A 16,586-nucleotide genomic window follows, 5' to 3' on the forward strand; every position below is an offset into this window, starting at 1 on the left:
TATCACGGTGTTGGGCAAATTCCAGAGGAGTAAGTGAAATTTTCCACAACAGCTCAGACATGGTAAAAAAACAAAACAAAACAAAAAATTAGAGTGTTTAATAAATGTAACCTTGATTTTTTAAAAAGCCTCTGTTCGGCCGGCTGGGCGTGGTGGCTCACACCTGTAATCCCAGCACTTTGGGAGGCCGAGGCGGGCGGATCATCTGAGGTCAGGAGTTCGAGACCAGCCTGGCCAACATGGTGAAACCTGTCTCTACTAAAAATACAAAAATTAGCTGGTGTGGTGGCAGGTACCTGTAATCCCAGCTACTTGGGAGGCTGAGGTAGGAGAATCACTTGAACCCAGGAGGCAGAGGTTGCGGTGAGCCAAGATTGTGCCACTGCACTCCAGCCTGGGCAACAAGAGTGAAACTCCGTCTCAAAACAGAACAAAGCGCCTCTCTTCAATTTTTCTGCACACTCAATGTTCCTACCCATCAGATTATAACTGCGTGGCTGCAGTGCTAGTTGGGAAAATGGGGTTTAAGCAGTAACTAGAGACCAGGCATGAGCTATGATTCACCACTTAAAAAAATGATTAATTAGCTCTAACAGCAACTTAAATGTCCTAAAGAATAGATAGCTACCAAAATTAAGGGTGGCCTTCAGGGTACAAAGCTGTAAACCCGGGTATCTGAATTCGTGTCACATACAGAGGGTAGGAATTAGAGCAGTATCTACATCAATACTACTGCCCCTTCAGAATACTGGATGTCATGAGCCTGTGGTATCTCAGCTTTAAGACCCTGACCATTTATTAGAAACTGCCGTTAGGTTCATTTCAGTGCTAATAATGCAATGGTGGCTGGGAGCGGTGGCTCACACCTGTAATCCCAGCACTTTGGGAGGCCGAGGCGAGCAGATCACGAGGTCAGGAGTTCGAGACTAGCCTGGCCAATATGGTGAAACCCTGTCTCTACTAGAAAAAAAAAAAAAAAACTTAGCTGGGCCTGGTGGCACACATGTGTAGTCCCAGCTACTCGGGAGGCTGAAGCAGAAAAATCGCTTGAACCCAGGAGGAGGAGGCTGCAGTGAGCCAAAAGCGTGCCACTGCACTCCAGCCTGGGTAACAAAGCGAGGCTCTGTCTCAAAAAAAAAAAAAAAAAAAAAAAAAAGCAATGGCGCTGTTGTAAATTATTTAAGTTACCGTCTCATTCTCCAAATTCACTGGAAAATAACCCCCATCAAACTTCTGTTGAATGACTGGGCATTCCCCCTAGCAGTAATTATTCATGAATATACTTATTTGGCTCCACATGGAACTTTACATTTAACTTCGAGCATCCAACTGGTTTTTGCATAGGACAAATACAGAGGTCATGAGTTATAATTTATTTTCTTATACTTCAATGGCTCGACTCTTGGCCTGAGCAAGCACTAAATAGACTAATAACTACCCACCCATGTCAACTGACTGCATGGCTGGCTCCCAAGTGAAGGCATGGTAGAATAGGGAGGGAACGGCAGCCACCATGAAAGAGGAGAGTCCTCCTTGGTTGGAGCCCATGCAACCTGAGAAAGAGGCATTAAAAAATGAATAAATAACCCAATGACACCCTCCGCCCCAGTCAGTGCAGCCACAGGAGATAGGGTGAATTCAATCCAAATGGTTATTTATTCTAAAACTGGAAGCTACTTTGCCTACATTTTCGCCAGAATGGTGTAATGAGAACAGGGGAGGAAAAAGTTACAGATGTAAACAATGACACAGTTACATTTTTTTTTTTTTAAATGGTAAAACCCTTTTTTACTGGCCACTTCCAAGAATGCTTTACAGGTTGTGCAAAAACATTTACAGGCTCCATGTGGTGTTTTTCTCACAAGCTTTCCTGTCTACAACTATAACAGACGTCTGATAAAACACTAAACAAGTCTTCTAAGGAAAACAAGGCTAGGGATTCCTCTGGTTACCATAATCCACATTTTCCCCCTTAACATAGTTTTTCATAATAAAAAGACAAACAAAACCCAGACATCTACTGTTGTTGCAAATGATCTCTTGGACTAAACCAACAAGGATGTGGCAGTTTCACTTTCCGCCCACCTAGAAAAAGTTTTGTAAAAAAGATTACTTTCTAGTGTCAAATATCAACAGCGAGTACCTCCCCTAACCCCTGCTGGAAAAAAACTCAACTTGATTTAGTTTAGTCCCCTTGCCCCTGAGGGCCCTAGCATCCCCATCCATGTCACAGACTACAAGAAAGATGCTATTTGCAGGACTAAACATCTGAAAAGGGGTGGCAGCCACTGCCTCAGGAAATTCAATTTTCTATTATAACATAATCTTGCCCTAAGGGAATTTCTTTGGGCTCCAGTTTTTACCTCCTTGCCTTGACATTATAAGCAAAGCTTTCTCAAACTCCCTTAATAATAATACAAAGTTAATGTGTTACAGAAAAATTCATGCAGTCACTCCACTGCCACACACAAATCCATTTGAGGACACCGCAGGGAAGCAGGTGCCAAGAGAAAGGACATGACTATGAGTAAGCAAACTTATCTCCTCCAGCCCCATTCCAGCCTTGGGGTCAGAGGTATTTGGGCGGAAGGGTGTGTCATGACAGACAGGGACACTAGAGGCCAGAATAAGGGTCTGTACACCTGAACAAGGGCTGCAGGGCAGTAACAGTGGGAGGAGAAGAGGAAGACCAAATCAGCACGCAATTTTTAAATTAAATTTAAATTTAAATCAGCACACAAATCTGCCCAGGTGAGGAAATGGAAGTGAAGCATTTTCTAGTGGCACAACCCAGATTTTCTCACTAGGACGTGCTGCAGTATGTGGTGTCTGCTGAGTAAGCTCTCGGCTGACAGTGCTGAGCAGGAGGATGAATGAAAACTGAAGCTAGACATTGAAAGAACATTCCATATCCCACCCATATTCTTGAACCCAGCAACCTACAGCTGTCTATCAAGAACTGGGAGGGTATTGGTAAAGTCACAAATGAAACTATCCCAACTGAAGTCTCTTGGCTAGAGGCCTCTCTGGGGACACACAGGGAAAGCGCCCCAAAAGGAATTTTGTTTCTAGAAGTCGGGAAGGGGTGCTCCCTTTCACACGCACATTCACACACGTTCACGCTCACACTCTTCCCAAGGTTCAGCAGCCCCACTGAGCTGCCTCCCACCGCCCCACCCCCACCCTCCTCTTCTATTCATTCTCTACCTGTGTATCAAAAAAACCAGCAGGGCACGAGCCCTCCACACTGTAGAAAATAGTTGCTAGTTGCTATTCTCAGCACCTGGGCCTGGGAGCCCACACCACAGGATTCACCTATATACATATCCCGCTGCAGTGAAAAGAATCCTGCTGTGTTTTCGTGTGAGCTGAAACCCTGAGAAACATTCCTTCTCTCGCACTGTAAGAGGACAGACACTCTAACAGGGATGATTTCAGAGACCTCCCACCTCTCTCAACCTTGGAAGACTGAGACTAGAGACTGACAAATCACCATCTTTAGGCTGAGGGCTGCAATCCCATTCTCCCCAAGATTTTATGGGAATTAATCAATGGTCTATAGAGGGGGCAGGCTATTCTGCTCTGCAATCAAGGACAGTCCCCAGGCTTTCTTGGCCTGGGAATCCTGGCAGTCTCCATGCCTCAGCCAAACAGCACAAAGGCACAGGAAAACAGAGAGTTGGGACACTGTAAGCCTCCCAGCCCACCAGACCACATATCCCAAAAGGGAAAGGTCGGTAAAGAAAATACAAACGGTTAGTTGGTGCAAGTGATTGATAAGAGCCAATCGTTTATTTTCACTGCCCCAGTCACAAGCTCTCCCTCTGTCCCCACTCCTGCCGGCTCCTACCTGCTATGGAGAGCACCCTCGCGCTGCCTCCCCACCCTCCCCACACCGCCTCATCACTCTCCTTTACTTGGCTGCCAGTCCAGCTGCCTCAGAATGTCAGAAGGGTGCCATTTTCAGTTCTTTTCCTGTCTGACTGCAGGGTATAGAACAGGCAGCCGTAAGTGCTGCTTTCTGCGCAAATGTTTTTTGATTACAAATCTCTAACTAGGTTTGAAATGTTTTATAGAATAAGACAATATTCTTTTCAACAAACTTTAAAAAAAATGTACAGTTCTGTTGTTTGTTTCCACCTCCCCCCTCCCCCACCCCTGCTTGAGCACCCTCCCCCCGCACCGCCCCTCCCCGGCAGCTCAGCCCCACCCCGACAGCCCCTGTTTTCCTTGGTTGTGTTTTGCGGGGGTGCCTGGCACCCCCAGAGATTCAGCTTCATGGCTGACAGGTGACCATGGCAGGGGCTTCACCGATACCCTTGGTAACCGTAGTAATTCCTGTAGTATCGGTCTCTGTCCTGGGGGTGGTGGTAGTAGTAACTCTGCCACTAGAAGAGAGGGGAAACCCCATCACTTGGAGCCACAGCTGGCTGAGGATGAAGAGGCACAACATTCATCCTTCTGCTCCTGCCCCCCTTCACCCTGTATCTATCCCAAGAAGATACTCACATCCCGATTGTATTGTCTGTAATAGTCTCTGTATCTGTTGTACTCATAATCTCGCCCGTAAAATCGATCATAGTCTCCCCTGTATCGATCATAGAAATTACGGTAACCCTGAGAAAGGAAAAGAAAAAGGAGTGAAGATTTATGGGTTTTTGGCAGCATGACCCACTGTGACCCCCTTTTAAATGGGACACATCTTAGCTCGATATTATAAATTGGTTTAATTTTCCCATAGTAAATCTTCCAGAACATATTAAATGGGCAAAACCCTAAGCCCTAAGAAAACAGGCAAACCACTCTGCTCCCCCAAGCCAATAGGAATGGCTCTCACAGCCCAGAGTGAGGAGCAGAAGGAGAGCTGCACTCACCCCTCTGTTTCCAGGCTGCCCCCAGTACTGCTGCCCGTAGGCCCGGTTGTCGTAGCCTCGGCGCTGCCCGCCCACTGGAAGAGAAATGGAGAGCGCGCTCAGACAGCTGGCATGGGGTCCTGGCTCCACATCTGGGTGGAAATCAAAAACTTGGAGCCAAAGGCAATTCTGGGGGAATATAAGGCCTGCTTCGGCCAGGCTCACACATGTTAATTAAAGCACCAGCCAGGAGCTTTTAAAAAGTCTGAGGGGGGAGGGCAGAGAAACAGAGACACAAGAAAACCAAGCCACTTTGTTTTTGAAGCTCCCCAATTCCTGCAAAACATTTAAGATGGCAAAAGGATACATGGCAGAGTTAGAAACATAAGGAAAAACTGCCATTCATAGAATCAGACTTTCAGCCCTGGAAGGGATTTCAGATATCATATAACCCATACCTATCATTTTATGCAAAAGAAACAAAGTCTCTGCAATCAGCTCCTCAAGGGCGGGAACTGTTAGCATTTACAGTACCTAGCACATAGCAGGCACTCCAAAATTCTGCTGACTTAACAGTTACACACACACATACACACACATTTTTAAAGAGCAGTGAATGCACACTGGGGTTTTAACTGACAAACTAGACATTCAGGGGGAACATTAATTCTACTAATAGCCTAACTTGCTTGATTAACTTCTTCCCCCCACAAAAAACACTGAATACAGCATTCACTTTCTTGTTAATCGAAATGACAGAGGAGCAAGAAAACCGAAGATGAGAATTTGATTTCACTCTACAAATCCTTCAGATAGACAGGAACAGTATGGGAACACTGGGAACCCATATGTTAAAATGAAAACTAGACGGATGAGAAAGCCCAAGCATTGCTTTTCAAAGAAACAAATACTTTTGTGAAAAGTAACTCTTTTTTTTAAAAAGAGGGTTTTTGTTGTTGTTGAAGAATTATGGAAAAAGCACAAGAAAAATGCAGGGATAAAGAACAGGAAGAAATAAGCTCCATGAAGAAGGCACTTCCGTATTGTTAATGACCTGACTTGGTTTCCTTGGCCTTCCTTTGCACATCTTGCTGTACTAAGCACAAAGAATGGACTGAAGCAGGGGGCTGGCAGGTCCCCAGGACTCACCATAGCCTTGGCCCCGGCTTCGGTTCTGCCGGTTACGCTTGTTTCGGTTGTTTCGGCGATTTGTCCGCTTCTCGGAGGGGGGCAGAAGCTTCCTTGCCTCCTCCTTGTATTTAGTGACAATGGGCTGAGCTTCCTCCTTCTCCAGCTCCCCATATGTCACCTCATCCATATAGTCGCATTTTTCAGGCAAAGAGAAGTTGGCTATAAGAGTAAGAGAGAAGCTTGTGGGCCTGAAAAGTGCATAGATGGGTAAGAACTCATTATGAAAACTCTACAAGAAGCATATGACTTTCTACGCCTCACCTATTACTGCACAAAAATGTGCTAGGTTCATACCCACTCGCATCTAAATAATGACATTAACTTTTTCTACTCTAAGTTTTCCCTAAATTGTAACAGACCCAGGCAAAGGGCTATGTAGATTTACAAGTTCTTAAGGATCTATAATAAATTAGGAGTGAACTGGGTTAAAGTTTCTCATCAGGACAGAAGCAGGTAATCAGAGGCTAAAAGTAACTGAGAAAGTTCTGGTGTTGGTCAGATAAGATGCTAAGAAATAACATTTTAAGGAGACTCAGTGATGGCTGGGCATGGTGGCTCATGCCTGCAATCCCAGCATTTTGGGAGGCCAAGGCAGGCGGACTGCTTGAGGTCAGGAGTTCGAGACCAGCCTGGCCAACATGGTGAAACCCTGTCTCTACTAAAAAAACAAAAATTAGCCAGGCGTGGTGGCAGGTGCCTGTAATCCCAGCTACTCGGGAGGCTGAGTGCCACTGCACTCTGGCCTTGCTGACAGAAGAGAGACTCAATGAGAAACTGACCCAAGCCTAAAGGCATCTGCTTATCTATACAAGGAGAAGAGAAGACAAGAGTACAGGGCTCTCATTTACCACCTGTCTATGATAGCCAGCACATCTGCCAGTCTCTGGACGTCAACTTCAGAAGCTGAGTCCCAGTGGAAATTCAGTTCAATGGGGCTCTCATGATTCTTAGATGAATCCAGTTGGCCCTCAATTTTATAAAACTGAGCTACATTTCTCTGAGTGCCTAAGTATGAGTTACGGACTGGCATAGTTCATTCTGAGTAAACTCTGAGGATCTGGCTCATAGATGTGCAAACCAGTTCCCATGCCTGGGGATTAACAGAATTTGAAGAGCAAGCAGTTGATAGAGTTGGTGGGATGTCAGGAACTAAAGGCAGCAAGAGGAAAAAAAATCACGTTTTAAGGGAATAGTAGGAGGAACAAAATATTAATAATTATTCATATTTCTTGTGTAGACATTACTGTCTTATGTATTGCATTACAGACTTCAGCCAAATTAACAAACAAAACACAAACATAACGTGATACCAGAAATCAAGTTATACCAGTGAGATCATTCACTCCAACTGCCATATTTTAATCTGAACCATAATAATCTCTCCCTGTGGCCAGGCACGGTGGCACACACCTGTAATCCCAGTACTTTGGGAGGCCGAGGTGGGCAGATCACCTGAGGTCAGGAGTTCGAGACCAGCCTGACCAACGTGGCGAAACCCTGTCTCTACTAAAAGTACAAAAATTAGCTGGGCGGGCACCTGTAATCCCAGCTACTCAAGAGGCTGAGGCAGGAGAATCGCCTGAACCCAGGAGGCGGAGGTTGCAGTGAGCCGAGATCGCGCCACTGTACTCCAGCCTGGGCGACAAGAGCGAGACTCTGTCAAAAAAAAAAAAAAAAAAAGAAAAAAAAAAAAAAAAAAAAGGCAGAATAAGAAATGTAGACAAACAGTAGATGTACCAGAAATATTTACTTAACAAATAACTGATTGACGGAAGCCTCTCCCTTGAGTTTAAATTACCCTACAGTCACTATTTCCTTTTTTTTTTTTTTTTTTTTTTGAGACCGAGTCTCGCTCTGTTGTCCAGGCTGGAGTGCAGTGGCACAATCCCAGCTCACTGCAACCTCTGCCACCTAGGTTCAAGTAATTCTCTGCCTCAGCCTCCCGAGTAGCTGATTACAAGCACCCACCACCATTCCTGACTAATTTTTTTTGTATTTTTAGTAGAGACAGGGTTTCACCATCTAGGCCAGGCTGGTCGTGAGCTCCCGACCTTGTGATCCACCCGCCTCAGCCTCCCAAAGTGCTGGGATTACAGGCATCAGCCACCGCGCCTGGCTCACTATTTCCCTTTCTGTATCTTTTTCAAAACGAGCCAAGGCGGCTGGGCACAGCAGCATACGCCTGTAATCTCAGCACTTTGGAAGACCAAGGTGGGCAAATCACCTGAAGTCAGGAGTTCCAAGACCAGACAAATACAAAAATTAGCTACGCATGGTGGCACATGCTTGTAATCTCAGCTACTTGGGAGGCTGAAGCAAGAGGATCGCTTGAACCGAGGAGGTGGACGTTGCAGTGAGTGTGAGATCACACCACTGCACTCCAAGCTGGGCAACAGGGTGAGAGACTGTCTCAAAACCAAACCAAAACAAGCCAAGAAAACAGTAAGTCAAAATTATTGCTTCTCTCTGTTCATTCATTTATCTGCAAGTGCTTACAACCATGAAGTTTCTCTTCAGATTTATATTTTAGATGTAGAGTGTCACTCCAGGTGCTAATAGGCCTCAATAAGGTGTGCACTGACCAGGGATAAGATCCCTTTAACTTGTACAATTTTAGCCCACTGCTATGGTTTGAGTTATGTCCCACCAAAGCACAAGTGTTGGAAACTTAATCCCCAATGAGCAGTGTTGAGAAGGTGGGACTTTTAATGTGATTTGGTCATGAGGATTCCATCCTCATGAATAGATTAATGCCATTATTGTGAAAGTGGCTTTGTTATAAAAGCAAGTTCTCTCACATGTGCTCTCTTGCCATGGAATGATGCAGCAAGAAGGACCTCACCAGATGCTAGTGCTATGCTCTTGGACTTCCCAGCCTCCAGAACCACGAGGGAAATAAACCTCTATTATTTATAAATTACAAAGTCTATGGTATTCTTTATAGCAGCAGAAAATGGACTAAGACACCCACCTTTCATCTCCAGCATTATAGATTCAGGCACATCATCTCCCTCTACTTCCTTCCTCAACTCCAGCCTCTTCTTCCAATCTTCCTCATTAGGGACAACCACCACCACTTTCCGAGAGAAGGTCTTGAACAGCAATAGCTTCCGCCGTTGGCCAGAATTGTACACGTTACACTAAGAACAGGAGGAATAACTGATGTTTAGGAAGAAAATTATCACTCAGATTTAACCAAAAGAATCAGTATCGGCCAGGCATGGTGGCTCACGCTTGTAATCCTAGCACTCTGGGAGGCTGAGGTGGGCAGATCATCTCAGGTCAGGAGTTCAAGACCAGCCTGGCCAACATGGTGAAACCCCATCTCTACTAAAATACAAAAATTAACTCGGCATGATGGTGGGTGTTGTAATTCCAGCTACTTGGGAGGCTGAGACGGAAGAATCGCTTGAACCCAGGAGATGGTGGTTGCAGTGAGCTGAGATCGCGCCACTGCACTCCAGCCTGGGCGACAGAGTGAGACTCAGTCTCCAAAAAGAAAAAGACTCAGTATCTTTGATAACTTAGACACGAGATGAAGGGTCAATAAACATGATCTTCTTTAACTTTTCAAACTACGTGACAGGTATTATCCTGTTTTGCTCATCAGGGAAACTGAGGTTCAGAGAGGATAAGGGACTTATCCAAGATCACAAACCAGAATGTGGTGGAGCCAGGAATTCATATGAGTTCCAACTCTTTCCATTGTCTTTATTACATGTTTTATAGCCTGGGTCCATATATTTTCAGGTAAAAACACTAATTAGGGGTACCTCTGAGTTCAAAAAACATTGCAACCATAACACACAACCAGATGGTCATAATTAGGTAAGCTGACTCTGTTCCTTAATTCAGTCTCTCTTTATATACACACCCCACCTTGACTCTAGACAATTTTATCAGATTAATACCTGATCAAGAATAAAGTTCCTCTTTGTCCGGGAAGCAATCTGGACCAGTTTACTAAGGCACTGGGAGGCTTGCTGAACTAAAAGGTCTCGGCTTTTGGGGTCCATCTCTGGCTCCTCGAGCCCCTTCATCTGATTAGTTTGAGAAGAAGTGAAAAAAAAAACACAAGTTATGTTGCAAGTTAGAGCCCAAGAGTTATTGGTAAATGTCACCTCTTCAAATACTGAATCTGTATCACTCTATTCCTATTCTTCAGTGCTGTGAATGTTGTCCATTTCCTGCAGTAGTCATTTCTATCTAGTCTTAACCTGGATGTATTTCAGATCTTGTCTGCTTTCAGAAATTTGACAACACAGCAAAGAAAAAAAAAATCAATCCACCTAAAACACATAGAGAAAAATCTCATTTCTCTATTTATGGGACCCTTGTTCTCAGACACTTGAGACTAACTCTTCATTAAAGATAGGTTCTAAGAGTCTCCAAATACTGTATCTGACAAATGCCCAACAGCAACTTACCCTCATTTGATTGAGCACAGTCTCAGCTCCCAGGACATTGTATCTTTTCTCAGGGTTTTCTTTTGCATATTTCAGTGCCCACTGGGTCTTTCCAGATCCGGGTAGTCCCACCATCAGAATTACCTGCAAAAAACAGAACCAGAAATATAATGAAAAATAAATGAGGGTCATGTTTATCAAATCCAATTTAAGAACATCCTCCCATTCCCGTTTGATAACGCTCTGAGACCTTGGAGAGCATACGCACCCACCTCTGCAAAGCATACAACCTCAGTGTTTGTATACTGTTTGGCATACCTCACATTCCTCTATGGTCTTGGGAGGGACTGCAGTGCGTACACGCTCCTCAACAGGCACAGCATGAATGAACACAAACTCTTCTGGTGGTGGGAAGAAGGGCTCCTCCTTCTGACCAAAGTTTAATTCTACAACACAATTTTTGCAGAGGACATGGGGTAGAAGGGCCCGGTCTGCCAGGGATTCCTTGTTGATCCAGAATGCCACACCTAGGTCTTCTCCATTCTTGGAGAAGGAAAGTTCTACTTCTTCAGTCTCAAAATTCTACAATGACAAGGGACAAGAGCACTTATTGGCTGACAAGTCTTCGGGTTGATTAAACTTTACAATTTATTCTTGTTTCACACAGACTGCTGCACAATGTAACTAAGCGAGCCATACATCACATGCATAAAAGCCAGCAGTTGATGGGAAGCACAAGTGAATTCCCAGTGCCCTCTATCCACTCCTTGTTATGACCCACAACTTTCAGGAGCACTTACAGCAAAGCAGCCAATAACATCATTCTCCCCAAAAGTCTGGCCAAATTCCTCAAATTGTCCATTTTCTGCCTTGAGTCCTCGTCCATCGAAACCGTATGAGAATTCATCTTCACCTAGAACAGTCAACAAATTAGTTACCTACATCCAGACTTCCCATAGTGTAAGCAATATGGTAGTAAACACTAATGAGGAACTTAAAGAAATAACTTTACCAAGCTGTGGACGGGAAAAATCAACAGACCACCCAACTCGAAGGAGAGAGACCTCTGTGCAGCCTTCTTTCATTGGGAGATTCTGGGTTACCTGGCCAAGTCAGAAAGCGAACTATTAGGTATTGTGACCAACTGAGTAGTAAACTCTGAGTTAGAAAGACAAGATTTTTATACAAACTGAAAATGACAATTATCTCAACTCAACATCAGAATAACAGTCACTGAACTTAAAGCCACAGGGATCAATTTCTTGGTTACTCAAACTAAGGTTCTTGTTAAAGCACAGTGCTTTTACCTACCTGCACTAATAAAAGCCTGACTGGACAGAAGTCCAGTATACATAGGTAGTAGTTTAATGAATAAATGAACTGTCTTTTTAAAAAAATATTTTTTTCCCTGGCCAGGTGCGGTAGCTCATGCCTGTAATCCCAGCACTTTGGGAGGCCAAGACGGGCGGATCACCTGAGGTCAGGAGTTCAAGACCAGCCTGACTAACACGGAGAAACCCCATCTCTACTAAGAATACAAAATTAGCCAGGTGTGGTGGCGCATGCCTGTAATCCCAGCTCCTCGGGAGGCTGAGGCAGGAGAATCGCTTCAACCCAGGAGGCAGAGGCTGTGGTGACCCGAGATGGTGCCATTGGACTCCAGCCTGGGTAACAAGAGCAAAACTCCGTCTCAAAAAAAAAAAAAAAAAAAAAAAGATAATAATTGTTTTTCCCCCCCTAAGAACTGTAAGCATCCAGGAATAAATGAATGAATGAATGGTCTTAATGAGATACCTTTGCCTCAAAGCAAACTTTTCCCTTTGTCACTCCGTAAGTACTCCTTGCTCCAGACCAAAGGGTGGGGAACTTCTCTGAGAAAAGTGGCTGCCCTCCATAGCGGTCTTTGCTCACTTGAAAATGCAGATCCGAGGTATCTGTAAAGAAAGAAGCAATCAGTTTACTCCAATGTCCAATACTTGTAAGCCACCAACAGAGCATAAGTATAGCCAGTTGTTGTAGTGGATACAAAGTCTCATAGAATTTATAGGCTATGAAGTTTTAATCTCCAAAATCACTTTTAGCAGATTAGTTAAAAACCACAATCTGTCTGCCTTATACATACACGTGTCCAGGTTCACAAGAGTTTGATCCTCCTCCTCATCTTTTGCCTCTTCTTCAGGAGGCAGTGGAGACTTTGAGCTATATATGTAAGATAGAAAAGAAACACAATGTAAACAAAGCCCTCTTCTTTGAGGGGTGTGTGTATGACATTATGTCCATTTTAAACTATCAGTGAATATCAAATCCCAGCAGACAGCTTTTTTCAATAAATGAGAAAGGGCAATAGGAGTTTCCATGGTAGATGCAATCTAAAACTCATGCCTATAAAAACCTATTCCATTTTGAATCCACCCTCCTTCCAGTCTCTCCAGTCAAAACCAGGAATACCAAAATCAGAGCAGACACTCCCTTCAAGGAAAGGGACTGTTTCCCTCACCGGCTGTGGTAAGCCTCCTCTCGGAATTCATAGTAAGCTCGGCCATGTTCATCCTTCTCATCCCGCTGTCTCTTTACCCCCCGCCGCTCACCATCTGAGCCTGCTGGTTTTGACTTTTCACTATCTTGGTCATCTCCTACAAAAACGAGGGAAAGAAAATCAGCAGTTTTCATACTGGAGTGTAGAATAAGCTCAGAACTAATAGACACTAACAGGGAATGTGAGAATCTGTCTGATCAAAACAGCCAGGTTATTCCCACTACATTCACATAACATTTTATTTCTAAAGATCAGCTTTCTGTCATTGGCTGTGATTTTATTTTATTTTTTAAAAAAGGGACATTATGGGCTAATTACAGTCAAGCAGTAGATAAAAATTGGACAATTTTTGCATTCTAAATTTATCCACTTAAATCAGGTCAAACTTGCAGATTTCCCCATCAATATGACATAAAAAATATCCTCTAGGTCTCTAAAAAAACTTCAAAGGTTAACTTAATTTTGACTCTTGTCAGATCTAGATTTAAGGTAGGCAGTTAATACATATTTTGTAACACTTTTCCACAACTTCATGATACAGAGAAGCCTCAATTTTTTTTATTTCCCTTTCCTGAATTGAAATGCACAGCCATCCATGGATTTACTCATGTGACAAATGGACTCAAGTGCATTATACACAGCTGTATTTTTATCAGGGACTTCTACTGAAAGTTGCAAGAGCAAACCACTAAGTCACAAGAGATCCATAAATAATACCGCATCTAGACTGCACATAATTTGGGGCAGAAAGGTGTTGTATATTTAGCAACTTCTCTACAACAGGAAAAAACCTGGAGTTTTTCCCTAGGCTTTTGTATTTTGCAACACTAGGAAGGCTTTTAATAATAATTTCTTTAAAGCAGTCTTTTATCCTTCAATATATATTTTTTTGAGACGGAGTCTCGTTCTGTCGCCCAGGCTGGAGTGTGGGGGTGCGATCTCGGCTCACTGCAACCTCCGCCTCCCAGGTTCAAGCCATTCTCCCGCCTCAGCCTCCCAAGAAGCTGGGATTACCGGCACCCACCATCACGCCCGGCTAATTTTTTGTATTTTTACTAGAGACAGGGGTTTCACCATGTTGGCCAGGCTGGTCTCGAATTCCTGACCTCAGGTGATCCACCTGCCTGGCCTCCCAAAGTGCCGGGATTACAGGCGTGAGCCACCACCCCCAGCCTATCCTTCAATAATTTTTTTATCTGCTCTTTGGGATATACATAAGTCAAAGGTTATGTAATAGGATTTCTGCTCCAGGACACAGGACAAACAATCTGCAAGTTGCATGTGATTGTTGTACAATGGGTTCCGATTATACTATGACTCTCCGTAGTGGCCTAAAAAAATTACTAACAAAAGAACTAAGGCCACCCACTTCATAGTAAGACTTATCCTCCCTACTCTGACACATACTGTTACAGATCAGTTCTAACCATCCAATCACTTCAAAAGAAAGGAGAGAAAGGTCACTAACTCCCTGGGGCGATTCTACAACACACCTCTTCCACAAGGTTACTCAACGGACCCACCAGCACCTCAATCATTACCATTCAGGAACCGAGGGACCTGAAACGTAAAAGGCTAGCACCAGGTGTTCAGCAAATCTACAAACATGCCCATCCACGGACTCAGTGGGACAATCAAAATTTAATCATAATCCAAGCAAGATAAAAACCCTAGCCAAGTAACGTTAACTAACTCTAAATGCAACAAATTAAGATTTTCTCTTCACTGGTTAACTATTAAACTCGACACTGTTACACTAGAGGCTCTCCCCTACAGCTCAAAGAGGAACAAGGTTGGATTTTCAGATTCTCTGTTGCTCAAGCTCTGTTAACATGCTTTTAATGGAGCGGACTTTGACGGACTTCGATTTTTGCTTAACATTTTTACGGTGAAAAAGTTGACAGGTAGCCCAAAGGCCTGACCCTCTAACTGTGGGCCCAGTTCTCCGTGTAATCCCCAATTGCTTAGCACGTTCTCAGCTAAGAAAAATATAACAAGCACCGTGGGAGACTGTTCCACAGGTAGCTCAAAAGCAGTTCGCATGCAGAATCACTCACTGCCATCCACTATCACCAAGGAACCAAGTTAGGCAGGAACCTTCCTCCTGCAAAGAGTAGGGCCACGAGAGGCGGCCTAACCCCTCAGAAAGGTGGGTAGAGAATGAAAGGAGTTCCATCAAATGGCACTTTGAGGCAAGCGAGAACAAGGACTGGGACCCTGCGGTGCAGGGCGCGGTGCTAGATCAGGGGCGCAGTCGGCAGGTTGGAGCCGGGCTCGGCTGCCAGTTCCTCACCCTGTTCCTCGGCGGCCTTGTCACCCGGCACCTCGGATCCCGGCGTCTCGTCCCCGCTCCGCTCCTCGGGTTCGTCTTCCTCCCCCTTGCCGGGGCCCTCCTCTTCGCCACCATTTACCCCGCCTGACCTGGCCGTGGCCTCTGCCGGCTTCTCGGAAGCATCTGGCTCGGCCGCGGCCTCCATGGCTGCCGCCTCCGGGGGCTCCGGCGGCGGCTGCGCGGCCTGACCCAAGGCCTGAGCAGGGGGTGGCTCCTCGTCCTCGTCCTCAAGCAGCGCCTCCTCGTCCTCCTCCTCCTCCTCTTCGTCCTCCTCCTCGTCCCCGCCCGGGCCGCCGCCCGACGCGGCCACAGGCCGAGGCTCCGCCTTGCAGGCCCCGCCGGGCCCGGCCCCGCCGCCGCCGGCCTCGTCCTCGAGCATCTCGGCGTCTAGCGCCTCCTGCAGCCGCTGCGCCAGATCCACCTTGAGGCCGCGCGAGTCCAGGCCCCGCCGCTGCAGCTCCGACCGCAGCTCGGTCACTTTCAGCCGCTTCACCTCCATCGCCGCCGCCGCCTCCTCCGCCTCCCGCCGCCTCCTCCCCTGCGAACCGTCGACCGAGTCCGACCGCGCAGGCGCCGCCGCCGCCGCCGCCGCCCGCCTCCGCCTCACGCGCCAGCACTGAGCCCGCGCGAGCGAGCGCACGCACGCAGGAGTGAAGGCCGCGCACGCTCCCGCTGCGCAGTGTTTGCTTCTCCTTCGTCTCCCCTCCCCCGTTCGGCTCACGGAGCCCAAAACAACGCAGCGGGGAGGTGTTTCCCCTCCAGGCCCTCGGTTCCCTAGCCGCGGGCAGGCGCGCGCGGAGGACGACGGAGTTCCTCTCGCTTCCTCCCGCCCCCTGGCGCCCCCGGGCCAATCGCCGCCGGTGCTTTTACCGCGCAGCCGCAGCGGAGTCCAAGACGGGCAAGGCTGGCTGCGGCTCAAGTGCCTCGTAGCACGGAAACGTGTGCGCGCCGGTCTTTCTGTACTTCCAGCTGGGGGGTTATGCGCAGCCGCCCGGAGTGCCCCGATGCCATGCCCTTCCCACCACCCTTATTTCCGTCTGACTTCCAATTGCTGTGGCGTCTTAGGGGTTGCTAGCCTCTTTTCCCTACTGTCTGTGCTTGCAGCAGTAACGACAAAATCAGAAGAGAATGCGTTGCAACATGTAAGCCTACTAGCAATTGTTTTTCTGGCTGGGAAGCAAAAGGGCTCCCCAGAACGAAGAACTACTGTAATCCTGGGCCCTCCTTTTTTCTCAACGCCTCAACTTCTACCCAGCAACAGACTCTTG

At 46.2% G+C, this 16,586-nt stretch overlaps 1 protein-coding gene across 1 annotated transcript; it reads right to left on the bottom strand.

The window, feature by feature from the left end:
- Positions 1 to 1,633: 1,633 nt before the first annotated feature.
- HNRNPUL2 (heterogeneous nuclear ribonucleoprotein U like 2) lies at positions 1,634 to 16,245 on the bottom strand. The gene is made up of 14 exons (XM_030810983.1): positions 15,280 to 16,245; positions 12,948 to 13,083; positions 12,573 to 12,649; positions 12,245 to 12,384; positions 11,463 to 11,553; positions 11,251 to 11,363; positions 10,769 to 11,032; positions 10,472 to 10,594; positions 9,956 to 10,084; positions 9,016 to 9,184; positions 6,003 to 6,203; positions 4,875 to 4,948; positions 4,510 to 4,617; positions 1,634 to 4,388 (listed from the first exon to the last, which is right to left on the bottom strand). The coding sequence occupies exons 1-14, from the start codon at positions 15,815 to 15,817 to the stop codon at positions 4,308 to 4,310; spliced, it is 2,244 nt and encodes a 747-aa protein (XP_030666843.1). The 5' UTR covers positions 15,818 to 16,245; the 3' UTR covers positions 1,634 to 4,307.
- Between the last annotated feature and the right edge of the window lie 341 nt (positions 16,246 to 16,586).

This window comes from Nomascus leucogenys, chromosome 4, assembly GCF_006542625.1.
Source record: "Nomascus leucogenys isolate Asia chromosome 4, Asia_NLE_v1, whole genome shotgun sequence".
Classification (NCBI taxonomy): domain Eukaryota; kingdom Metazoa; phylum Chordata; class Mammalia; order Primates; family Hylobatidae; genus Nomascus; species Nomascus leucogenys.